The sequence below is a fragment of the Cariama cristata genome, unplaced genomic scaffold (assembly GCF_000690535.1).
Source record: "Cariama cristata isolate BGI_N322 unplaced genomic scaffold, ASM69053v1 scaffold22266, whole genome shotgun sequence".
NCBI lineage: Eukaryota > Metazoa > Chordata > Aves > Cariamiformes > Cariamidae > Cariama > Cariama cristata.
Window position 1 is genome coordinate 9,550 of NW_009620866.1, and position 26,062 is coordinate 35,611.

At 50.6% G+C, this 26,062-nt stretch overlaps 1 protein-coding gene across 1 annotated transcript; it reads right to left on the reverse strand.

The window, feature by feature from the left end:
* Positions 1 to 2,720: 2,720 nt before the first annotated feature.
* On the reverse strand, positions 2,721 to 25,661 carry COL6A2 (collagen, type VI, alpha 2). The gene is made up of 27 exons (XM_009701757.1): positions 25,527 to 25,661; positions 24,031 to 24,629; positions 23,427 to 23,447; positions 22,627 to 22,692; positions 22,014 to 22,067; positions 21,858 to 21,902; positions 21,647 to 21,673; positions 21,353 to 21,379; positions 21,197 to 21,241; positions 19,920 to 19,973; positions 19,460 to 19,522; positions 19,123 to 19,185; positions 18,127 to 18,216; positions 17,188 to 17,250; positions 16,753 to 16,815; positions 16,547 to 16,609; positions 15,910 to 15,972; positions 15,434 to 15,484; positions 15,021 to 15,056; positions 14,575 to 14,637; positions 14,266 to 14,328; positions 13,942 to 13,977; positions 13,652 to 13,697; positions 12,924 to 13,076; positions 12,223 to 12,675; positions 11,864 to 11,902; positions 2,721 to 4,282 (listed from the first exon to the last, which is right to left on the reverse strand). The coding sequence occupies exons 1-27, from the start codon at positions 25,630 to 25,632 to the stop codon at positions 3,687 to 3,689; spliced, it is 3,048 nt and encodes a 1,015-aa protein (XP_009700059.1). The 5' UTR covers positions 25,633 to 25,661; the 3' UTR covers positions 2,721 to 3,686.
* Positions 25,662 to 26,062: the final 401 nt, after the last annotated feature.

The following is a 26,062-nucleotide window of genomic DNA, read 5'->3' on the forward strand; positions in this document are numbered from 1 at the left end:
CCCTGACTGCCGTCAGAAACACCATAAGAAGCACAAGAAGAAGCACTCCAAGCACCATGGAGGCAAGGTAAGAGTGAGGCGGCAACGGATCCTTCTGAACCTCTCCTGTGGTCCTTTAGATCTCCTCATGCATGCCACAGCATCCAGTCTGGGCAGCTGGGGCTCCCCTCTTCCACCCTGCAGGGGCTAGAGCAGGCTGCCAAGACCTCAGTGGCTTTTTTTGAGATGTGGAGACTCCCATTTGGTTAATAGATAGTCAAGCATGAGTCATTTCAAGTGAGTCTCTTGAAACTGATCCAGGAAATTCCTTGAATCCATTTGAAACTGTGACACAGCTCAGGGTTCACCAAGCAGAGTATTAAATCCCAGGACTTTGTCCTGCTCATCTGAGAGTGAGTTGTGCTTCTATAAGGGATATTTACTCAGTGTCCTGCAGCAGAGGAGCAGTTCAGTTCCCTCTTAAAAAACTAAAGAAAAAAAAAAAAAGAGGAAAAGCAAATCTCTGTGCCTGGAGTAGATGCTGCAGAAAATGCCATTGCAGGGCTAGGCACGCTCCAGAGTTGGTCTGAGTGAGGGCCTGCTAAACAACATCCCAGTTCTGCCATCAGAGGTAGGAGCATTTCCCAAACAAAGCAAACCATGGCCACGTCTCACTGTGTAATGACTCTGAAAGCAATCTACCTTGATGTTTGCCCTCACTGACAGAGAGCAGGACCCTTCTGGAGATTGCTTAATTGGCTTGAACTGGCTTGTAAAATAATAATTAAAAAACCAGCCCTCCTACAATGTGCCCGTAATTATATTCTCCAAGCAGAAGAATAATGGCTCCAAACTCTAAAACATGGTTTATAACAAACAGGATTGCAATAAACACTGCGGTGATGTTATTAGTAGTCATTTTATCTTTAAGTCAAGGTATCCTGGATGGGGTTTGCCATCTGATGTCGTGGTGTTGTGCTGGCTCCCACGTAGGTTCACCCTCCACGTGGCCCCCGTGGCCTTGACATGAACTAATTACCGGCGTGCAAATCTGAGGGCATCCCTTGTGCTACTGTGCAAAGAGACCTGGGGAGAGGTGGGTTTGCAGCCACCGCTGCTGCAGGCTCAACCTGGACCCTGCTGGGAACAGGCATCCAGTGCACGATTGCTAACACCTTTCAGAAATGGTGTGAAAGAGGATTGTTTCTGTACTATCCTAAAGTTGTTTTATCTCCTCCAGCACTGCAGCAGCTCAAGCAGCTCAAGCAGCAGTTCTGACTCTGACTGAAGAGGACATCTCCCACCCACATGGCCATAAAGCAACAGAACACGAAGCCAAATGCCCCATGGGAACCACCAGCATGTTGCTCCTCTCCTTTCCCCTTTCTCTTTGAGTGGCATTTTGTCTGCCGAGCGATTCCCTTCTTTTTAGCCTGTAAATTCTTTGACTGGAATCGCTGTGAAACAATGGGCAGCAGCTCCATCCTCTGTCTTTCGGGAGAGCCCTCTGAAAGTCATCCCCAAGGCTGCAGGTAGCAGTGTGGGGAGTATTAGATGCTGGTTTGCAGTCTGCTGGTGTCCGTGTGTTTTTTCCCGTGTAACGATGCTGGCTGCTAATGTGGATCCCACTGCCCAGAGAAGTCCTTACATTTTGCATGAGATTTCCCAGCTGTAGGAGATGAAATGGCCAGGGAATGCCATAACTTTCCCCTTGCTGAGCTGTATGGGTTACCGTCCTCCATGTCAGAGTAACAATTAATAGGAAAAAGTAGTGAGCTCTCTTTCTGAAGCCCCTGAGCTGTGGCCATGGGACTGCAGCATGCTTGCTAGGAAAGGTGAAAAACTTGGCAGCGCTTTCACCACAACAATTTTAACACAGGGCTGCTTTTGCTGCTGTTGTATTTTTGTTTTGCCTGTTGTCGTGGCTCAAGAGGACCCTTCCCAGCCCCGTTATCAAGAAGGCTTTGCCGCCAGTTGGTGTGACTGGCTGCTGGGCCCAGTGGCACAAACGTGAGCAGTCCACCTTGGCAGAGGGACTCTCCAAGAGAGGTGGTGCAGCCCATCTTACCCGGATTTATTGCCAGTGCAGCCTCGTTCATCCTTGTTGCACTGCTGGCTGTGCATGTATGTGTGCTGGGGCAGTGGGATTCCACTCCTGCAGCTCCTCTCTGGATTTGGTCATGTTTTGTCCTGCAACCCTTGAAGCTCCCCTACAGCATCCATTTCCAAAGGAGGGAAACACGGCAGTGACACCACAGCACACGTGGTCACAGATCCCCACCGCCATGCCTGCCCTGGCTTGTTCCCATGCTGGGAGCCCTTCCCTGCACCTGTGCTGCCAGCTCCTCTGCACCCCATGCCTGGGGGCCCCTACACACAACCCCTGCCCTGCCCAGCCTCTCCTCCCCATCCCAGCTCCACCACCTTACAGAAATGCCCGCTTCCTCAGAGGGTTCCCTTGCCCCACTGTCCTGGCTTGAGAGATACAAGAGGGCCTCAAGAAAGCGCGAGTGGGGAGGGCTGGAAAGGCCCCATTAGCCTCCTGTGGTCCTTCAGGTCCTCAGCAGTGCCCCGTGACCCCCGAGCTGCAGGGACCCCTGGTTTTGTGCTCCAGCATTTGTGGGGTGAGGCAGAAGACAAACTTATCTGGACTTACCAGCTTAGCACCAGGAGAATCCACTGCCTGTTAAAAACTAATTTAAAAAAATAGACAAACAACAGAATAAAGAGTCTTTTTCAGGATAGGGTGAAAAGAGTTTGTTTATTTTTGCAGACAGCACAATTCAAGTTAAAATCTGGGCATTGCTCAGCAGATACCGGTGAGAAGAAGGCACCGTGGTTACTTTGAGCACGTTAGAATGACAGGGAGGCAGCTCCAGTGGCTGCCCAGTATTTTGTGAGATCCTGGGAGGGCATGTTGCCCCTCTCAGCCAGGATTTTGGGTGCAGTAATAAATGAACAGGTTCTGATGAAGGCTGGAATGGCAGAAGGAAGCAAGGGAGATATGGCCCACAGGAAAATAAAGATCTTAAAGACTATCTGTGAAATTTAGGATAGCTAGAGCCCCAAAAGGAGCATCTGCAGACACCTGTAGAAGACAGCAAAACCTCTCACCATCCTGTTGCTCCTGGGAAAGAGGAGCAAGCCACCAAGGGCCATGCAAAAGGAAAGCAAGTCGCTGAACATTTCAAGCAGCCTGTGATGTGTCATAAACTCACTCAGTCCTCTCAGAGCCAAAGTACTGAGAGAACAAAAAAGATGAGGAATAATCTGGAAAGGGGTCTGCTAAACAACGGGGAATGTCACAACCATAAAGGTCCTCACAGGACGCTGAGTGATATTGAGATATAGAGATGATCGTTTGTCCTGCTACGCTGAAGAGGTTTCTCGCTTCTCTGACAAGCCCTCCTAGGATCACAGTACGTATGCAAGTCATGGCTTGGTGTGTGTAAAGCTTTACAGAAGCACATCGCATGGCTCTGTATCCTGCTTCGGTCTTGGTTTTAGATAGCACCATAAATGTAAGATACATGACTTTTCATCATGACAATAAAAAAAGAGCTCTGGATTTTGGCTAGAAAGGAGGACCCAGAGGGCAGCTGTTCTGGGCCAGCTCAGAGTTGCTAGCAACCATACAGAGGGAAGAAAATAAAACAGGTAATATCAGGGGTGTGTATACTGGTGAGAGGAGGACATGTGCACTCCATTTAACATATCCACCTAATGAACCTGTCAAAGAAACTGGGCTGGGAGAGGCTGTCATAGTCCTTCTCCCGGAAGATGGCTGCCCGGTCCCCGAGGCCAAGCTTCAGATCTACATCACTCCCAAGAGCCACTACCGTGGGCATGACATCTTGCTTCTTCATGGAGTTGATGGCCTCCTCAAGGTTCTTGCTTCCTGTGATGCCATCAGTGATGAAGACGAAGGAGAGCTCAGCATTGCGCCGGGCGAGTCGCTGCCCGTCTCCCGGGCTGAGCACGATGTTGTTGATGGCGTGTATGATGGCTGACCCGATGTTGGAGGATGAGTCCAGGTACTTGATCTGTGCCAGGGCATTGGAGATTTCTGACAGGTTGTAGGTCAGTGGGAAGACCACATCCTGGTCCCTCTCACTGCCGTACTGCAGCAGGGCAATCCGGGCATTCATGTTGTCATTGTTGCTCCTGGCCAGTGTGAGCTGTCGGGCCACCTCCTCCACAAAATGGTGGGCCCTGTGGAAATTCTGCTCCCCGATCCTTTCAGAGCCATCGAGCAAGAAGACAACGTCAACGGGGCGCTGCGTGCACTGGGCCACTGCAAGCTCTGCAGGAGAAAGAAGAAGACAAGAGTTGGGAGCATAAGAAAGCCTATAGGATAAGATTGGGGTTTGCCTTGGGCAGTTTGGGCTGGCATCACCTCTGTGCATCTTTGCCCAAAGAAGGACCAACCCCACTCTGCTGCCAAAGCCTGTCTCTGCAGCTGTAATGTAGGAGCTCCTGGGCACTAGGTCTTAATGAATGTTAATTCTGGGGCCTCTGACAGACCTCCGCAAGATTAGACAGGTCTGTGCATTTCAGTCCCAGAATTACATCCACCTTCTTACAGCAGTTCCCAGCTCTTATCTGTAATAATGGCAGAGATTAATGGCAGGCAGTGTCTGCAAACCTCTTGGTTACTTCTAGAGAGTGTCTTACTTTTAGAGTTACTCTTCACACACAGATTTGCAGGACGAAAGCTGTTTTTCAGGCCTTTCACCCAGATTAGTTTAATCAGCAATCACTGATTCCTGAACAGCTTATAAAGTTTGAGTCATATGGTTGGAAAACAAGACTACCCTTGTGGGTGCACCTCTTCATGGTAAAGCAGCTTTTGTAGTATATAACAGACCAGTATTTGAGTGAAACACAGTGGGACGTTGTTCTTCAGTCACTCAGAACAGCACTTGTCCACAAAGCGGGCATGTGGGCATATGAATATACGCAGTGAATGAACTCAGAGAAAAAAAAGGAGAAGAAAATAGCTATCTTTGCAGTCAACTGTTAATTAGGGACCATTATTTTGTCCCATTGCAGTAGTAGTATGTATTGCATTTGGTGTTCCTCTGCATGCACCGTTTCTCCAAGAAGCACTTCCATTTCTGCACTGTTTAATTTTCATCTTCTTTTGAGTTTCCTTCTCTGCTGAAAGCACTACTCACGAATACAATTGCAACAGCAGTCTTGATTTGTGATGTACCTGCTGTGGCTGGCCACCCCTGAGCTGGTATCAGGGCAATGCCCATATCACTGTCAAGCAATTCCATGGCTCTAAGACTGAATCTCAAAAGGGTGAAGTCCTGGAGCTGATGTCACGTTGTGTTGCATGACTGGCAAGGAATGGGAGATCCCGGAGCAGCCCCAACTTGAGCATCCATTTCTGGCAACAAGGGGTAACTTTGGGGATAGAAGCATCACGTTAAGTTGAATTTCCGTACTATGAGCAAATCCAATTTGACAAAGTGCTTCCTCAATGCTGAACCCTGCTACACCTGGATTCAGCATGGTAGGGTGCTGAACCAGTGTAATTCCTTGTATGAGCTGAGCAACAAATGGATCACTGTTTAGTACATGAGTACTATGTGTGTAAGTCAACATTCAGCAAACAGCGAAGTTGTATTTTAAGCAAAGTAGATACATGCACTCTTGAGACTGCAGAGACAGTGTCCAGCATGAATCCAACAGCACAAGATAGCGTAGCAGAAGCTCTGGTGGTATTGAGCTCACAGACTATTGGCACCCGTTCCATCCATGATAAAACAGTCAAACCTGATGCAGGAACTTTTGCTGGTACTTGTGGTTTAACCTAACTCACTGGACAAGGCAAAAGTCTGTGGATGTTTCTGTATCAGGTTACCTGACCTTGTAGACTTGCATTTCTCCTTAGCCCACACTGTAAAATATATCTACAATGATGGCACGCCTTGAATGGTGCTCACTGTACATTGTCTTACTGCGAACGACAGGCTTCTGCAATGCCAACTCTGACTGCAGCAGAAAACAACCTCCGAGCGATGCTTTTCCACCCATGAGCATTTTGAAATTGCATTTCCAAATTCAACTGCGATACTCCACTCCTTTAAAGCACCAAAGGTATGTACTCACCTCTGCCCAACTTTCCTTGAGAAATGTTGTCTAAACGTAGATTGATGCTGCACTTCCCAGTACTCAGGTGCTGCTGCCACAAGGATTCTTTGCCTTGGCAGCACCTGCACTCCTGGTCCTCACCAGCTCTGTGCAGTCATGGAAGGGGAAAGGCAGGAAGGCATGTCCCTTGCAACCACACAGTCCAAAATCTAAGTAGAGGTCTGCGAATGCAGGTGGAAGCGAGCAGGTGGGAGTGAGGGCTGCATATGGTGTTGGAGAAGTGTTACCAGTCTGTCTCCCTCAGTGCTTGTCTACGTATAGTCATGTTTCTTGAGATAACAGGCAAGAGCCACCCACCTCCCACATGACCTGAAGCAAGCCTGAAGAGCTCCTAGTCAAGCAGACTGTGGCTGGGAGCAGCATCCTTCCATGGAACTTCAGCGAGAGCGTTACGCACGTCTGGCTCTCCAGGCTGCCTCTACTGCAGGAGCACTCCCCAGAGACACTCCACTTGGAGAGGGCTGCCTTCGAGCTGTGTGATAAGAGGCCTTTACCCTCTCGTCTTGTTCAGCAAGAAGACCCAGCCCTGAGATGTTCTCTTCAGATCAGTGGGGGTTTTGGGGCTTTTCTTCTAGCATCATGGCTGGAGCAGCTTAACTACTCTGAGTTAAGTCCTCTTACTTGCATCCCAGCAGACTAAGTCACACACTAATTTTGGGGTAAAAATCAAAACAGAGTAGGGAGCTTGGCTTTGCACAGGCTATCTGGAATTTGTGGATTATGACAAGACACTAGCATATAGACACAGACACAGGCTGATCCTTTTGTCTTCACCTAAAATGCAGAGCACACCATGTAAAGTGCTCTGAACTATTTTTCCTCTATTATATGCCAACAGCAGAGTTCTCTGAGCTCCCTTTCCCTATAGACTGGGAGCAAAAATTGCTGAAACCTTGGGAGAAAGACTATTTTTGTGCAATGCATCTGATCTGCTCATGTGCTGAGTGAAACAAACACCTCCCCTGCGTGCCTGTCACCAGACGGCTTCTAGCCTAGGCTGGCAAGCCCCAGATGTTGAAGCAGAGCTGGAAGAAACACTGCATTAAGTTCAAAGTCAGCAAGTTCCACGTTCCAATTCCCATGCCTGAGCTTGGCAACCAGTTTCTCTTTGCACACCTGGAAACATTACAGCCCAGTCACATTTTTGAAGACCGTACATCTCACTTCTGCCCATTATATATGACATTTGCTCAGTATACTTTATTGCAATAATACCGTGTCAGTTAGAGAGGCTGCAAAATTCACCTGCTGGCAGTAAACACTTCTACTCTTCTGTCTGCACACAAAATGCCATTTTCTCTTCTTAAGGGTTGAGAGGGTTATTTTGGAGGCAGCAGTGGCAGTCACCTGCCTGACTTTTTGTGAAAACCAGGGGTAGCTGAGCTCATGGAAATATCATTCCTTGTGGAATTGCACATACGTGCAGTGCAAGTGGTGTGTCTGTAGTCCCTCTGAACCAAACTAGCACTCGGTATGGATTGAACAGGCTATACTACATCAAGTTTAAATACTTGCTTTTAGATAGCTCGCGTAACGCATCACAGAGGTTTGACTGCACAGTCATGGATTTTTGCTTTGCACCGCCCGGCCCTACATAACCTCTGTCTTTTGGATATGAACAGGTACATGTTGCTAATTAAGACAGAAGAAACACAAACGAACAAGCAGAGAAAAAGGCAGAAGGAGCTCATACAGTTTCTGAGAGAAGCACTCCCCAGGTTTCGGTGCTCTCGATGGAAAGCCAGAGTTGCCCAGACTGCTTATATCCCCAACTGCCCCTTGAATGGTTGTACAGAGACACTCATTGCGGCAAGAGGAGATGCACCTTGCTTTGTCAGAGTTGCCACACAAATTGTTTGCAAGACCCGAAGAGAGCCCTCATGGTAACCCAGCGAAAGGATACAGAAGATGCTTTAGAAGCGGTCAGCAAATGCATACGTAGGAAGGCGTGGGAAAAGCGCATCGTTAGGCTCTCTGCAAACAAGGGCCTTGCTCTGGCCCTCAGCCATGCGTGTGCCGGCAGCCTCCTTGATGGAGCCTGGTGCTCACCATGGCTGAGGGCTGGGGCACGCCAACCTGCCAGAGCAGGGTGGGAGCATGGGAGGGGAGCAGCATGGCTGGCTCGGAGACTGAGGCAATGCAGTACTTCTGCAGAAAAGCAGTGGGCAAAGCAAGAACATCTCTTGACGCCACCGGGGAAAGCTGCCATGCTCAACAGCCAGCCAAGCCAGAGAGGACTGCCACTTGTGTCCCATCCCCAACTGAGCACAACCAAGCCGTTTCGCTGCCTGTGTTTCTCCTAAACTAAGAGCATCTGCCAATGTACCTGCCCCCTCTGCCAAACAGGCATTCGAGGAAAGATGATTACCACCTCCGCTCAACCTCTGCCTCCACCTGCTTCTCCACATGATTTCTAACAGAGGTGTCAGCAAAGCCCTAGCACGGTTTCTGGGTCTCCCACAATCTCGCTGTGCACCATTTTGAAGGTGTCAATGAACAAGTCCATCCACTCTTGCCGCTCATTTCCTGTGGCAAACTTGGCTTTTTCGGCGGTAAAGGCCAAAGTGGCCACCAGCTGGGTGTACATGCTGGGGTCCTGGGTTTCCCGCGTGGAGTTTAGGAACTGGGCGATCGAATGTATGGTGCTGGGGAAATTTATGTTGACTCCCTCTTCCATGGGGCGGAAAATAAGTGGGTTTACGTTCCCAGGGTTCCTGTCATCTGCAAGTGAGCGTCAAAAGAATATTTTCAGGGCTTGCTAGCAATGGTTGTGTCTCTGAATGCTACCTGACCTTCCTATGTGCACTGCACCAGAGAAGAACTGCGCTAATGAGGGACAGAGAGGTAAAGATCAAAGCCAGATTTTAAATCTTTCTGCCACTTTTATGTCTGAGGAACCATGGGATTCACGCCAAAATCAATCACACATCAACCGAGAGACCTCTGAAAATTACAAGAGACCTTAAATGCCCGGTTCCTTCCCACTCATCCAGCATAGGCACAATGGAGAAAGAGCAGTGCTCTGGAAAAGGGCCACGGGGTCCAGCTTCTTCCTGCATATGGGATTCAGCCATCATGTAGCTTTGAACTCTGCTACGTGCAGACTGTACACATGATGCTCTACAGCCAGAAAGACATCTAAGGGACAGCATTATGTGAACTCCTTGCCTCGTACTCGGCTTGCTGTGCTTTAGCTAGAGTCACTGCCCTGCAGTGTGCAATGCTCCTGTGCAGTGTCTGGGCTAGTCAGGACTCCAAGAGCTTCCATCTCCACCTGGCTGTACTGAACTTAAATTCAAATAACATCCCAAAGCTCAAAGCAAAGCCTTTTGCATGGGTTAGAAAGAGCCTCACAGAGCATCATGCGGTTTCTATTGAAGCAAGTGGTCAGTTCAGATTTGCTCAGCATTTAATCCATTTAATGCTCCAGCATCGCGTTAGCACCACAATAATCAATGAGTGGTAACAGGGAGACAAAGGTCTGCCCTGAAAACAGGAAAACCTGGATTTCCTTAGGCAAAGCACTGAGGCAGCACGCCTTCATCTGCAGATGTGGACCTGAAGTGGCGATGTGCTGGGCTTTGCAAGGCAGCAGGTAGGAAGCTGGGGTGTACGTAATACCTGTCCCTCTCTGTGCTCTGCTGACAATAGTCAGGCTGGAGCTGGGGTACCTGGTATGAGCAATTAATTCACTCCTTAAAGTGCCAGGACTGCAACTCTGAGAGCCACGGGGCCAAGAACAGGGCTGGGTGTAGCTGCATCCCTGACCTGACCCTGTCCAGCCTGTCTAAGACTGGACACGTGCATTGGATGTGCAGGAGGTTCACTCACATACCCTGAGAAGGGCACCGTCTCCGTCCAAAGGGTTTGCGTGTGAATTGGCACCAACTCTTGAGATGTTTCTCGGAGAATCAGAGGAAGCTGAGCACTGAGCAGAGAAGCCCCAGGCTCTGTCACATGCCTTATGTCACATCCCATCCAACATATTCCCGTGCCACTAGGCAAGTGTGATCATTGCAGATCCTTCTAAATGATGACAGGAATGCATCAGGACCATCCAATGCAGTGGGTGGAAGGTGCTTTGCCTAAAGCCCCCTGAATCCCTGGATATCACTTAAAACTTGATCTACCTGGCCTAGCACAGATCCTTGCATGGACAACTTTTGCCCATACTCAGATGGGTGTACTGGCACTTTCACAGGAGGCCCACACCTACCCAGCCACATCACTCCACCTCCCACGTCCTCTGGGGCACAGGTGTAGGGCCTGCACTTGGCCTAGCCTGCCTATGGCACGGCTTGAGGGATTCACCTAAGAGGGAAACCCCTAAGATGCTTCCTCAAGTAATTTCTGTTCTGGTCCCCAGGACTGTCAGGTACCAGCAAACTGTTCACACCTTGCATCAGGAACAGAAACACGCAAGAGAACTACAAGGAAAGGACCGTCAACTTCACCTTGCTTTGAAGGGCTTTGATGGCCCAAGCCTAGGAGAACATAAGTACGCCACTGCTTGGGGCAGTTTCTCCTGCAGTATTCCTCAGAAACGGGGAGGCTGCAAAGACCAAAGCCTTTGAAGACACCTGAACAGTCACCAGGGCAGGGTGGGGAAGTCACCTCCTTGTGCACGGATCCGCAGGACAAAGCTCCTCAGAGGACTCTGCAGAGGAGCCTGTGTGGATAGCTCAGCATCACGGCTCGACATTCTGCTCTCTGCATGGCCAGGTGCAAATACTCAAAACACTAGTGAGAGATTTTAGACAGGAATAATTACAGCTTTTCTGTCTTCAGATACCTAAGCATCCCGGGACCAGTTCTCCTTTGCTTTGTATGGAAACGAAGGGACTTCTTTGAAAATGAAATTTGAGTTCTGTATAATACTGAGTTGAAGGTGGGGACTTTCACAACAACATTCACAGCAAGAGTAGAGATAAAAATCGCAAGGACTGGTAAAACTTTGTCCCCTGTAAGCTTTGCGTACATCAGCAAATAGTGCATCTATTATATTTAAACAGGCGCAGAGACTCAGACAGACAGGATCTCTAGGAATTCAGGTTGCAGATCTGCTCCTTAACAAGCAAAATGTGATCAAGTAAAGCTACCTGCAGCGAGCAGCAGTCGTCTCCTTTATACAAGAGGATCCTTACAGCCTTTTTCCTTTAATTCAACACCCAGAGTTAATTGTTAATTAAACACAGCCAGCATTAGAGAAGCCAAAGCTTTGGGTCCACTACAGTGTCATTTTCCAAATGGTCCCTGTCCCCTGCTCTGCCCTTGTCACTCCCAAGGAGCATCCTGCCCAGTGCTGCAGGTCAGGCTCTGCATTTCAAAGGTCACGTGGGCAGGAAAGTTTAGCAAGGAGGTTTTGACTTGATGTATAATAGAGACATGAAACACGTGAGAAATCAACTGCCGAGTTTGGAGGTCAAAACCTGGTGGCTCCCAGGAATTGAGACAGGGAGAAATACCAGGGCTGAGCCATGCTGATGCACTAACACAGTGCACTCGTACCTACCTGTGCAGAGAACTCAGAGAGACAGGAAAAGAGGAGGAGATGAAACCCTGGAGCCTCTCCTCTTGTAAAGTAACACTATTTCCCAAACTCCTGCTATTCAAAGGGAATGAACAGGGTTGCACATCCCCGGTCCCACTCCTGAGCCTTGTGCACTCTCCCCCTGGGCCTACCACTTTGTGCAGATGGCATGAAGCTATTTGTAAAGTTTACCTGTCTGACAGGGCAGCTCAGGGCAGACGATCTGTGGATCTGGAAAGAAAAGAAACATGGAAAACTGAGTGATGTGTTGCCATCCCCCTTCACGGCTTGTACAGACAGGGCAGCAGGGCGAGGTCTCTTACAAGGGGAAAGGACTCCAAAGGACTGCCTGAAAAGGCTGGATGCTAACTGAGGAAGGGCTACATAAAGGTCATCCCCCACCATGAGTGACTGAGCTTATGAGCTGCAGGCCAAACTGCTGGGACACAGTGTCTCTGCAATCCTTGCAACGCACTGTATGTGCCCCCCACTCCAAACCCTGGGGGTGAAAACTCCAGTTCCAGTAAGAGCTGTCAAGGACAGGTACAGACCTGGGCAGAGCACATCCTCCATCTTGTCAATGAATTCCTCTGCCACCAGGTCTGAGAAGAGCCTCATCTTCTGGACTCGCTGGGGTTCATTGCAGGCAATGGAGACCAGGGTCTCGCTCTGTTCTGGCTGATCAAACATGTCTCCAATGCCAATGGTGTTGACGACCACATCTCTACCGCAAAGAGCCCCTAGGTTCTTGTCATCATCCCGGGGGTCGTAGCGCCCATCTGTGATCACCACAGCAAACACTTGGGCTTTCTCTCGCCTGCTTTCCTTGATGAGTTTGTTGTAGGCAAACTGAAGGGCAGATGGTGTCCAGGTGCCTCCAGCGATCCACTCCAGGCGCTTCACTGCTTCCTTGAAGCTCGACAGTGAATTAATGCGCTCATCATCAAGCTTGATGGCTTCAAAGGTCCCCTCGTGACTGTACTGCACCACCCCAACACGGGCACCTGCCAATGAAGCGTCACATTACTGAGCTTGGCATCCTCAGTGAAAAAGTGGAGAAAGTCAGCAAACTTTTGTATCAGCAAAGAGTTGCCCAATTGGCCTACAAAGCTGGGAAAGGAAGAGGGAAGAGCAGAAACTGCTGGACAGATGGATTGCAGCTCAAGGCAGCTACAGACAAACGTGGAAGCTGGAGGGATCCAAGACCCTTTTCTTCTTCCCGTGCCCCTTTCTGTCCCCACACAGTCCAGACCTGTCTGCGACTTGGGGTCCTTGGCAATAGAGCCCAGCCGGCTGACCACGTTGACAACAAAATTTTTCTCCAGGGTGAAGTTGGTGTAGCCTATACTCTCTGAGCTGTCTATGACGAACATGATGTCCAAGGCACCGCAGCGCTTCTCACAGTCTGGGGAGAGGGACAGAAGGAGGAAAACACCAAAGTCAATGACAGTGGGAACAAGGGCGACCAGGTAAGAAGAGACATTCTATGGGAAGATGGAGACAGTTGGCATCACACCAAGCATCCACAGGGTTTGTGGTGCTGCCCGCAGCTGGCAGCATAGGGAGGATTTTACGTGTATCTTTCTGTCGACGTATATAGAAAGAAACCTTTTAAATCTTGCTGTGTAATACATTCTATCCTATCATCTATCCTATCTGGGCCATGCAACTCTATATTACAGCTCATTGCTCCTGCAATGGCAGAGCTAAATTTTGGGAGGTAAGTCAGACTGCCCCTGCAGTGCCATCGTCCTCAGTGGTGTGCTGGGACCCAGATGAGCAGGGAAGGACTTCTCATGGTATCTTCTCTGGAGGGTGCAGTGCTGTGCAGAGCAGCAAAGAGCCCACCGTGCTGGCAGCTCATGGGGCAGAGCTCCCTCAAGGGAGCTCCTCAAAAAGGAGGTAGCCTCTGGTGACTCCCTTTCCCCATCCCTCCAGTGGTCGTTCCCCTGCCCTGGGGAGAGGTGATGATCTGCTCACCACAGCATCCGCACGTCTCTCGCACGTAGGTCATCACGTCACAGTCCTGCCAGCAAAGGGATGCAGGGTGAATACCTTCCTCCCCTTATGCAACATCCGTCCCCTCTCCTTTCCCTTCCCACCCAGCCGACCTCCTCCTCTCTTTCCTTGGCTCCCATGGGAAGCCACAGGCCATCTCTGCCAGGCAGCAGGAGGACCTGATGCCCTGTTTTGCTCTCAGGCTGTGCACAACGAAGCCATGGTTGCCCCAGAAGGAAGAGCATGGGTGGCTGCAGAGCAGTGCTACTTACAGTCAGGCCAGGATCTCCTGGTGGGCCAGGGGTTCCCTGTAAAAAGAGCACAGAGATTTCAGGCACAGTTTTCCCATGAGTTCCCTTTTAGGGAACTAGATGTCAGAGCCACCAAAACCGTGGCTTTTTGCAGAGGTCTGCCATGGGAAGGGTAGGAAAGCCTCGCTGGGAGCTAGCAGATAAGTCTGGCAGCTGGTGTCCCCTCCAGCAAGCCCTGCTGCAGGGCAGCCCACTGGGGTCCTCTGGGCTTTAGAGCATCAAGGAGAAGTGGGGAGCAGGAGGGAGCTGCAGTATCTGCTCAGACACGATGGCATGGTACTGTACCTCAGGACCTGCTTCACCAGTCGGACCGCGAGGTCCAGGCTCACCTCCTGGGCCAGGATCACCCTGGAGAAGAAGCAAAAGAGGGTCAAATATTTCTCCGGAAAGGCTGGCGGTGCAGCTGCTGCCATCTGGGGCTCCTCCTGACCCTTTCATCAGGCACAGCCCTGCTAAGCACGGTCACCAACTTGCCAGAGCTGGGCTTGGGGACATGGGGCAGGCAGGAGAGCCAGCAGCGCCAGCCCCAGTACACCTGGAAGAAGTGTGGGAGGGGGACAGTGACCCCGCGGGCAGTACGGGAAGTCTGCTTACCGGTTCCCCCTTCTGTCCTTTGGTCCCTTGCACTCCTTTTGGTCCAAGCTCACCTCTTCCTCCCTGCTCAAAGGAAGGAGAAACAGATCCGGCGTGGAGCACATCTGGATGTGCTCAGGCAGAGGCACTACTGCTATGAGCCCGTCAAAAACACATGCTTGCCTGGCCCGGGAGAACACCCTCTAAACCTGCAGCTCAGTGCAGAGTAAATAAACAGTGTTTACATAGGCATTAACTAAGAATAAATAAGTTTTGCAAAGCATATTTCAGATAGTTTCAAAAGAAGATGGGCTTGGGAGATACACCCAGGCTCTGCAGCTGCAGCGAATAGCCAGGGCAGCTGCCAGCTGGCCAGGCTCCTTGGCCACGCCCCCAGACAGTTGGGCAACAACTGCTCAGCATTTCAGTCAGTATAAAAAACAGGGAACAGAGACAAACACACTCACCTTGGGTCCTGGCTGCCCCTTCTCACCCTTGTCACCCTGCAAAGGGAGAGGAGGAAGAGGTCAGCACCCGACTGGTACCAGCCCCACACCGTGCACACATATATCTGAAGTTTACAGTGAGGGGCACAAAGTAGAACAGCCGGTGTAGCTTCAGGCTGACAGTTGGGGTGGTGGGCAGAGCCACCTCCCCATCGCCACCATTGAGGCTGTGGTCCCCAGCTCCTCTGCTGCAAGGCTAACGGAGTTGCAGCCAAGTTCAGTCCTTGGCCCCTTCATGGGCTCCATGTGTTTGTGACCCTGGTCATTTTTCTTCCTCCTTCCCTCTTCTTTCAGGCCGCTCAGCTTCAACAGCAATCTCCACTGAAACAGGTTTCCTCGCGGCACATATATCTGCACTGGACATGGCATCATACCTGTGGTCCTCTGGGTCCAGGGTAGCTAAAGCCAGGTCTGCCTCTGTCACCCTTTGGTAGAAAAAAAAAAAAAGACCCATCAGAAACCAAACCTGACCTTTCTGACCTGGTGATGCCAGTGACACTCTGAGCCATTTTCATCTTCTCTTGGGGTGAGACACCACCAGGACCCGTGACTTCTGCAGCTGGTCCTGAAACATGGGAAATGGCTGCGCGGATCAAGGCTTCGCAGGGTCTTGGGGACATCGCATGCCAGGGACACCCCTGAATCTGTGCAGGGTGAGGGGTGTAATCAGAGGTGCCTTGGCCAGAGCAAGACCTACATCTCTGCCCCATAGGGAGGCTCAGGTTTGAGTCATTCTGTTTCCGAGGCACACAAGTTTCTGCAGTGGAAACTGCCTTTTTAAAAAATAATAATTAAAAAAAAGCACACTAAAATAGCCTTTCAAATGCAGAGTTGCATTCAGGAATTTTACCTTTGGTCCTGGTGGTCCGGCGTCACCTCTTGGGCCCAAATCACCAGGATCCCCACGCGATCCCTGCAGGATAGTGTGGGGGAGAGTGAGAGGAAGAGTGTGGGAGAGTGGAGGGAGCAGGTAAGGATGTTTTCTGCGGCTCCCCAGCCACACAGGAGGCCATGCTGGAGAAAGCAGCTCTTGAGACGATGCTGTGAGACCATCTCCCCTCTCAATGAAGTTACTGTGACAGTGACTGATTCAGCACTTGGGTTCCCACATCCCGTGGAGCCACACAGATGTGACAGCACTACTGCCACAGCGAGGTGCTGGACTAACCACAAACCCAGGACAAGTGGACACCCGGGGAACCTCATCTTTCCTTGCCCCATGACCTGCTCTGACGTGGTCCCTTCCACATTGTTATGTGAACACCTGGAGCTGGGAGTGATGGAGAAGCAGGGACTCCTGGGTTCTGCAATTTCTCCTTGCCCCAGAAAGGGCTAGTCAGGGGCCTCTGGGCTAATTTTTGAGCCTCCCTGAGAAAAGGTCAGGCAGGTTCCCCTTGGGAGGGACAGTGCAGCCAGCTTATGTCAGCAGGGCAAGCTCTCACTGCAGAGGGAGGACACGGTCACACAGATGCCCCAGGATGACTTACTATGTTGCCTGGCTCTCCCACAGCACCTGAAGGGCCTCGGGGTCCTGGCAGTCCTTGGTCTCCCTGAAAAGCAAAGCAAGATGCAAGAACATACAGAGACAGGTACAGGCAGGTGTGCATGAGGAGGAAAGCCCGGTGAGCTGCTCCAGATGGCAGCAGTGCTTTCCCTCCCTCTTGGCTGTCACCAACCCCTGCTTCGTGCTTACCCTTGCTCCTTTGCTTCCAACCTCGCCGGGCAGGCCACGAGGACCCTCTGGACCAGGATCTCCCTGTGAGGAGGGTAAAGATAGTCCTGGTCAGGGATGTCTCCAATGCTGTCTGTGTGCATGGCAGTGCTCCTTGGAGCGAGAAGGCATGACACTGTTCTCAAATCTGGTGTTTCTTGGCTTGAAACTGTCAGGGCAGTGTGCCCTCTGAACATGTCTCTTAGTCACAAGTTTTGCTGCCCTTCATCCCCTCTCTGGATCAAGCCCTGAAAGAGGAAGCTGTACCTGTGGCCACCAGGGCAGGTAGTGGGAGCACAGCACACATGCAGAGCCCACTGGGATGGACACTTCATGGCCGGGCAACAGCACATCACACATACCAGTCCTGTGCATCTTGGGCTCATTTGCAATAGCCTGGGCAGTTGCTTTACTCACCCTTTCTCCTTTGGCCCCAGGAGTGCCTTTGCTGCCTTTCGTCCCTGGATCTCCACGTCGACCCTTGGCAGACACAGAAAGTCACATAAATGGGATGTGAAGATGGATGCTACCTGAGCAGTGATGCCTGGCTGTCCTGCCTTCTCTGTCGTGGTCCAAGAGACACCTCCTTGCCCCCTTAGAGAGCATATGCCTGGCAGCAGGGGAGCAGGGCTGCCCATGCTGACACTGCTTGAAGGATCTTGCCTTTGGCTTTTGGGAAGCCACAACCAGACTATTCTTTCAGGAGGGTGGTCACCACAGCGACCACAAACACTCATCGATCTTTCCCTCAGGGTTAAAGGCTCTGCTTTACTTCCAGCTCATCCGGTGTTGCTTCCCCCGCCAGATCTCGCACAAGGACACAAGCCGGCTGGGCTCTGGTCTCATCGTGCTGGTGGAGCTGTGCTGCTGTATTCTGCCAGGGAATGTCATCTCCAGCCCACTCCCCAAATTATGCAGTGCCCCATCACATTAGCTTGGGTCTGTGTGGCACCATCGTTGTCGTGACATGGCTGCTCTTTGACACTGCCATTTTCAGAGAGCTTTACTGTAACAGTCACCAGATTTCAACTCTGTGAGCTCCTGTGAGAAGCCAGAGGTTTGGGGAACTTGCTTGAGTACAACCAAAGGGTCCCTGGGCATCCACAAAGGCATTGTGGTTATGTGGGAATATAGGATGCTTCTCTAAGGTGCAATGTTGAACATCAGGCTTAAGATTATGGAAGTAGTGCTCTTTGAAGATGGGGGAGACAAGGAGATCAGCATCTGCACATCTTTTGGGATGCAGAAAGCAGGGCAGGCAGGCCAAATGGGGCAGTTTCTCAGAGTTCATCCATGAAACTGCATCAGGCTCCCGTGATGTGCCCACTCTGTCCAGAAGGCTATTCAGACACTTACAGGCTCTCCTTTGGGTCCAGGAGGTCCCATTTCACCTTTTCTTCCCTTACTTCCAGCAGGTCCTTGAGCTCCAGTGTTGCCTGGAAGTCCCTTGGAGAAGTAAAAGAAATAGAGTTTGTTGGAAGCGAGGTCAAGGTGTACACACACCCATCTCTTGTTCTGTGTCAAGTGGTCCACCCTTGAGCAGATGTGTGTATGGACACACAACTTATGCTTCCGCACACTCACCATGCCTACATGTCAAAGCTATGTGCACAGGCTCCAGCCTTGGAGCAGTGTGATACTGTCACCTCTTCTCCATCAACCAGTGCAAAAGCTTGTCTACTCCTCCTTACAGCATCGGCCTAAAGCCGGAGGGCTATTTCAGCCTCCTGCACTATGTCTGAAGTAACTGGCCATCAGCATAGCAACCCCTTTGGCTATAAGGTCAAGTGCAGTAGGTAAAGCCTGTGTTAGATCTCTGAGCAATTAATCATTAACATTTACTCACATGCCTGCAAACATTGGCACTGCCACAAACAGTGACAAAGTCATGAGACTGTGGCAGGGCAAACCACGGCCAAACAGGGCCTTTCGACTCAGGAGAGGGTAGGAAGAGAAGGAAAGATGCAGTGCAATGGATCAGCTGGAAAGGTAAATCCTCCTAAGTCTATTTTGCCTGCTTTTCTCTGTTTTGGACAAATGCTCAAGACCCATTCTCATTTTGATCTGGGCAGCTGGAGGGAAGTTGTGCAGTCCCCTCTCCTGTTGCCCACATGATGTTTCCCACTGTACTGGTGGGTACACACTTGGTGGGAGAGCTCACTTGACCACTCAGGGGCTTGTGCTTTCTCCGTGCTGGTGGTCTAGTTTGCAGAATCACCAGGTTGCATTGGCAAGCAGTCATCTTTATGCTGCTGCTCCCTGTGACCAGCAGTTGATACTGCTCCAGCTCAATGCCACGTGGAGCAGACACTAATAAGACACTGGAGACATCTGAATGCTGCATGAACCTACCGGGCTTCCTTTTTCTCCTGGAGGTCCCGGGGGTCCACTGCGACCAGGCCGGCCAGGATCTCCCTGAAAGAGCCAGAGAGCAATGGTCATTGCCTGCATCATCAGCATGTTGCTGTGCACCACTGATGTGGACCATGAGGAGCCCAAGGAACAGGGCCGGCAAGGTTCTTCCCTTGGCTTCTGTGTCTGGTGATGAGATCCAGACCCCCCCCGGCAGACAGAGCCTATGGGCTCCATGAGTAGCAAAGGATTTAAGAGCAAATACAGGCAATGGTGTTTAGCTGTCCCCACTGGTGGCCTTTGCCCGCTCTCTGCTCGCCATTCAGATTACTTGTACCTTTATGCCTTCATCTCCTCTTTCACCTTGGTCTCCTGCATCTCCTGGGTAACCATCAAGGCCCTAGGGAGGCAAAGGGCAAAGAACCACATTTTCCAGTGACAACAATATGCACTTCCCCTGCAGAATAAATCAACTGGCTTGGAAAGTTTCTCTAGAGACTAAGATAGGTTTTGCTTGTTGCTAGTGTTGATGAAAGTAGCAGCTCCTCCTCTCTACGTGGCAGGGAGGGACACCCAGAGGATCCCAGCCTACATGCCCATCGAAAGGAGGCACAAAAAAATTCAGGCTGTGCTCCCCATTCTCAGGATCCCAGGCCTGGGTTCAGATTATGCAGTTGGTTGGGAAATGGGCCAGTAACCTCTCATTTGCCATATCTCTCTGCACGTGCAGCTCATTCAGCAGCTAAAGTTGGGGCGATACATCTGATGTGCCTAGTGAAAGAGTACAGTATTCCTACCTTGTCACCGCGGTCTCCCTTGCAGCCCGGTGGTCCAATTCTCCCCAGCTTGCCCTAGAGAGATAGCATTCAAAAGAAGACAGAGAACCTGTAGGTGTCTGAAGGGAAAATACAGCTTTTCCTGTTCACACTCACTCATTTTTAACATCATCTGCTGATCGTACCTGCGATCAGTTAGAGAATAAATAGCAAGTGTATTCCTTAAGCAGGATTGTGGTGTGCAGAGACAAACAGAGGAGGAGAAAGTAGCTGAAATACCCTGAGTGGTAGCACGGGTGTTGGTGGGAATTCAAGCACGCTCATCCTGCGTACGTGCACTGGGTGATGGACATGTCCCTTGAGGCTGGATTCGGCAGTCGCTCACGTCCATGGTTGTGCTGTTCCTCCATTGTGCATCTCACGTCAGAGCAGCTCAGGTTCACAGGAACCATGCTGCCTGATGGACGCCGGGAGGGCAGTGACCGCCTTGCTCTGCGCCCCAAAATGGCTTTGCTGGCAGCGCTTAGAGAGTTCGCCTTGGCTACAGAGAGGCGGTGACTGAAGGACTTTTATGTTTTAGAGCTTCAGCAGGCATTTGAGGAGTGGGAAGAAGAATTGGTATTATCTCACAGATGTACTTGCCTGGGTAAGCGGGAAAGTGTAGAGCAATACCAATGTGTGCTGGTCAGCAGACAAAGCCAGCTGAAATAATTTCAAGTTAGACTATCCCACTGTGGTACATCTGCATGGTATGCAGAGCTAAGGGAGGTCGTGGTCCTCTACACTCACCATAGACGGGACGGAGGATTTGAGGGATTTTATTACAAGGTGCTTTAATATTTTGTTACAAGGTTTTAATATTAAGAATGAGCAGCGGTTTAGAGATGAAATTTCAGATTCTGTGATGAAACTGCCTTGAAAACCAAACTTCTGCAAAACTTTCTGTGTACATGTTCTGCAGGGGTCACTAACACTCAAGGTAAGATATCTACAGGCAGGTGATCCGGCCGTGTCACCTCCTGCAGGAGGAGCACAATGCGGGTTACACACCTGGTTCCTGCAGAGAGCTTGCTGACAAAGGGATAGCACTTCTGTGACCTGAATTAATTCATCTCCAGCTAGCTCACGTGTTTCTACAGGACATGCAGAATAACATGCAAATAAGTTCATAGAAACCTCAGTCAGAACAAAAAGCCAGCGGGTGGGATGGGAGAAACAAAACAACCTGTGGAGACAAGGGTGGGTAAAGAAATGAAGCGGGAGCAGTGACATTACAAGGTGTTCCCCAGGGGCGTTACCTTCTGTCCGTCGGTGCCATTCCTGCCTGCCAAACCAGGCGCACCCTGGGATCAAGAGGGAAAAAAAGAGGAAAAAGAAGGATCGGTGATCTGTTAACACACACATAAGGGTTGGTAGCTGGAACAACATACAAGTTAGAAAATGTCCTTTCTTACCCTCCGTCCATCAGATCCGATCTCGCCCTGAGGAAAGAAGAGAACAGGAGTCAGCCACTCTGCCTACATCACCTCCCACCCACTTACACCACAAAAACATCACCACTTGACAAGACCATCAGAGGACAGGCTTTGGGATGCTCCTGGATATTCCTCCCCATGTTTGCAGTTACATATTAATAGGGTTGCTATTCTCCCCATTACAGCTAAACTCTCCCTCTTTGCAACAGAAAGGTGTCCCTCCCTCCCACCCCCCAGGTGCCCAGACAGGCCACTTGGTCTCTTCTTTCTCACCTTCTCTCCTTTCAGCCCTGGGACGCCCTAGACAAAAAGAAAAGAAGAAAAACGCTGTGTTAGTGCCTGGGGATCAGCAGGAGTGGAGGCAGTGGAGTGCAGGGGCTTTCAGGTGGGAAAAAGGCAGGTGAGAGGGAGAAGCAGAGCTCCTCCTGCTTTACCAAAAATCAACGAATGCGAAGAGGTCAGTCATCAGCTATGGGATTCTTACCTTGGGACCAGGGTATCCGATGGGACCTTCGATACCTGGGTCACCCTTAAGGGAAGAAGATACGGAGAGTTAGCTCAAGCACTGCAGAGATGGGGCTCCAGCTAACGCAGGGGCAGCACTGCTGGCTGTGGCAAGGGGGGACTTTCCACAACTCACCTGTCGTCCCTTCAGCCCAGGGGATCCTGGCTCACCCATGTTCCCTTTTGCACCCTAAGGAAAGAAAAAAATGCAACATAAGTCAGGGCTTGGTGCTGACTGTGAGAAAATGGCAATTTCTGGGAGTGTCAGGCTCACTGTGGCTGTTCCTACAGAGCTTGGGGCAGCGTGCTGGTGGTGTGGGATCTGCTTTATTCTGGGGATGGGGAGGGGAGCACGCAGAGCTGGGGGCAGGAGAGTGAGAGACTCTGCACATGTGAGAGCTCTGCTCTTGAGGGTGGGAGAATCAGAAACAACTGCTGCCTCACTCCTGTTGTCCTCGGGTGCTGAAGGTGCCAGCGGTGCCTGGCATGGCTGATGCTTGGATGCCTCTCTGCACCGGTGTCAATGCATCAGCCTCGGCACGGACGTGAGGAGACACCAGTGCTGGCTGTGTGCTCCATTCACTGCAGCACAGCAGTTTCCCAGGGCCAAGACAGGTGCTGAGGAGTTATTTCCCACCTGGGTGCTACACCTGTGAAGGCTGCTGCAGCTGAGGTGGGATCTAGGGCATCCTGCAGTGTCTGTCGCAGGTACAGGCATTATTCCCTTCCCATGGGTTAGGGCGACTTACCTTCTGCCCTCGGTATCCCTTGGGACCGGGCGGACCTGCAATCTCCAGGCAGCTCATCTTGTAGCACTGAAATACAACAAATTGAACAGGAGGTGTAACCGTGGTGCTCCAGCATGACGGCTGTTTCATGTGCTGAACCAGCGTGCACCCAAACCTCAGCTCTGCACCATGGCTCTCCATGAACCTCTCCTCGTGACCGCAGTGCTAAAAACTGCTATCGCTCCAGCTGGGCCAGAGTTGAGGTAGCAACAAGCATGCAGGAAAATGCTGCCCGTAAATTTGCCGTAGAAAGTTGCCACAAATACATTCATTATGGTTTGGCACTGGGCCCAAACTGAAAGAACAAGACTGCTAAGTGTCAGATGAGGTGGTGTGCGCTTGTTCTGGGGCTATCAGGGGATGTGCGTGACCTTTGGAGCATCACTCTGCACACTATGCATACACCCTATGTATGCCAAACCCTGTCCATGTGATGCCAGCAGGGCAGGAGTTTCAGCTTTCAGCTTGCAGAGTAGCTACAAAACATGCCTCCAAAGTGATAAAATGAGTCTATTCAATAGACTTGAGTTCATTGCAGGGGAGGAGGAAGCAGAAAGTGAAGACCCCAGTACGCCATTTTAACCACTGAGTAAGGGGATGAATCGCCAGGCTCTGCACTGATCCACAGGTGGACAGAGACACATCCTGCACAACTCCCTGCCGAATCTGGCCTGCTACTTCAGGGTACGAGCTGGGCGTCTCTAAGTGAGGCAACTGAAACCTGTGTTGTGTGGTAATGGCATGAAGATGTTCTCACTCACCTCTGCGTAGGCTTCGTGTTTCTGCAAAGGAAAAAACAGGATGAACAGAATCAGTTAAGGTGGCCAGCCCCAAGAGAAAAACAGCATCACAGCTTTGGAGGTCCATGGGACGCTAAGGGAGAGGAGGTGGTGAAGGTCCCATGGCTTTAAAGACATTCTCAGCACAGTCCTCAATTAACAGTGCCTCACAGGTGGGGCCTCGAAGACTATGCTGATGGTGAGTACATGTCTCAGTGTTGCATGCTCTTCCACGTGCCCCTGGATGGGGAGCAGGCTGGGGTATGAGTCTGGCCTTGAGCAAGAGCCAGGACTAGGGTGGTAGCCAGCCCAGATGTGCTGGGGAACAGAGACACAAGTGAAGGAGTCCTGGTTAAGCATCTAACCAGAGAAATCAGAGATGCTCAAGACTCCACTTGGCCCATGAGTGCTGAAAGGACACAGAAAAGGAAAAGAAACAAAACGGCGGCTATTCCTTGCCAGAGGTGCTCTCTCGAGCCCTGCCAAAACCCACCGCAGGGCCACTCAGAAAGCATCTCCCCCATCCACACGCTGCTTCTCTTGTTCCCACTGTTGCACTGCCTGCACCTCAGGCGGCACTCCATACCATAGCTTGTATTATCCTCTCGATGGTGTTCACATCGATGTCCAGGGTGTCTTTCTGCGTGATGGCATAGTTATTGCGGTAGAGCTCGTGTGGCAGGTTGGCGATCTCCCGCAGTCCCTGCTCGTAGACGTTCTCGCTGGGGGCCACTGCGAAGAGCTTGATCCCCATGTCTCGCGCCCTCTCAGCCTGCATTTTCATCCCCCCGCAGGGGCTGCCAGTGACGTGGCCATCAGTGATGACTATCGCAAAGTTTACGCCTGAGGCCATCTGGGTCTGGATCTGCTCTGTCATGTTGGAGATAGCGCAGTCTGTGAAGGTGCCCCGGCCAAGGTAGTTAATAGCAGACAGCTTGGGGAGGTATATGTCTTTGCTGCTTGTTAAAGGGCTGTAAACTTCCACCACATCCGAGTAATGAAGTCCACCAAACTGCCAAGTGATGTAGACTTGGTTCTGGTAGAGCTCACTCTCCAGTTTATCAATGAACACAGGGATGAACCGCTTTATTTGATCCACGAGGCTCTGGATAGGCACAGTCTGTAGAGCAACACTCTCCGAGGTGTCAATGATGAAGTAGACATTGATGGGGCAGTTCCTCTTTTCTGCATGGAGACAATTATTCAGACAGTATCAGAGCATTTCAAGCACGGCTGCATCTCCTTCATTGTCCCCCAGAAACCCGGACTGAGAAGCATATAGAGAGAGCGCATAGAGGACAGCACATAGAGTTGTAAAGAAAGCAAACAACAGCATGAGGCTTGAGGTTCAGCTGCCTGTGGTGGTTTTGCAGTTCTTACTAATCAGGAGTTATTTCCACCTGGATTGGAGGAAACAAGGAAACTGAGGACTAAGTGCCAAGTTTGAAGGAGGAAGAGCAAGGGTATGAGTTTTGCTCTCCTGTATTACATGAATGTCCTGCCTGCCAGGCTGCTGGTTGCTCTCTGATTTATAAATGTTTTCAAAAAGATCGTACCCAAGTGCGAAACTGGAAAAAGCAGAAGTCCCACCTAACTCTAGCATTAACATCTGTGTTTGGGTCAGGCGACTGTCTAGTGCCCCTAAGATCTGCTTGGTACTGAATCAACCTTGAAAATCTTGCCATTTTTTGTAAAAGTCAGGCTGGACACATAAATTACCTCCTCTGCATTGTAACTGAAAAACGCTGAAATCTTCAAAGTGGACTGTTTTCTGACATCATATACAGAACTAACTGGTATTTATTCACGCATCAGCTGGGAAAAGCCACCACTGGCAGACCCCAGCTCTTCAATCTCTACCTCTCTGCGCTCCAATGCAAACGCCGAAATGGGAATTTCAGTAAGTGTTCCCTACAGCCGGATTGCTACCACAGATCGCTGCCCAGGAGTGCAAAGGGGAAGGAGAGGTGTAATGTGCCACTCAGTTCCTTGTGAGCAGGCTCTGCAACTAAGCATGGCTGTCGCTTTCGGTAAAATTGCTGTCTGCAAAGGAGAGAGATACCCAAGTTATGTGGTTAATACCTGTACAGGAGGTAGGACTGACTTCTCCAGGATCCCCATCAAACTGAGCATGGAGAGGAACTAGAGCCACGCAAAGGAGAGTGGAAAAAAAGGCTTGTCGGAACATCTCAGCAGTTCCTCTGGATATTTAGATGCCTGTGGGAGAAACACAAGTTACATGTTAAGCACGATAGACAACCTCCTAGCTCTGCTGGGAAGACACAAAGCCAGCCAAGGCTCCTTATAAGCCCTGTCTGTGGAAAACAAGACCTCTCCATCACCATGACACATCCCTGGGCCACTCACATAGATTTTTATATTGACTTGAAAGCTAAGCAAATAAAATATTTCCTTTGTTGGAGTATGGGCGAGTGATTTAAAACTGCTTTAGCTTCTCTGTCAGTCTGAAGGGAGGGATCGGGTTGTACAGCTATGGAGAGTGCATCAGGATCTTCTGATTTCATGTTTTTTTTCCAGCTGTGTGTCTGGTCACCCCATGCCCACATTGACTCCATCATCCCTGATCCACGTGCCTCTCTTCACCTGCTTGACCAGAC

Excerpts from the sequence above, each read along its gene's own strand:
- COL6A2 (XM_009701757.1), bottom strand. The coding sequence starts at position 25,632 with ATGTTCCGACAAGCCTTTTTTTCCACTCTCCTTTGCGTGGCTCTAGTT. Across the intron at positions 21,674-21,857 it reads TCGGATACCCTGGTCCCAAG|GGCGTCCCAGGGCTGAAAGG; the intron begins GTAAGAATCCCA and ends CTTTTTGTCTAG. Across the intron at positions 19,974-21,196 it reads ATGGCACCGACGGACAGAAG|GGCAAGCTGGGGAGAATTGG; the intron begins GTAACGCCCCTG and ends CTATCTCTCTAG.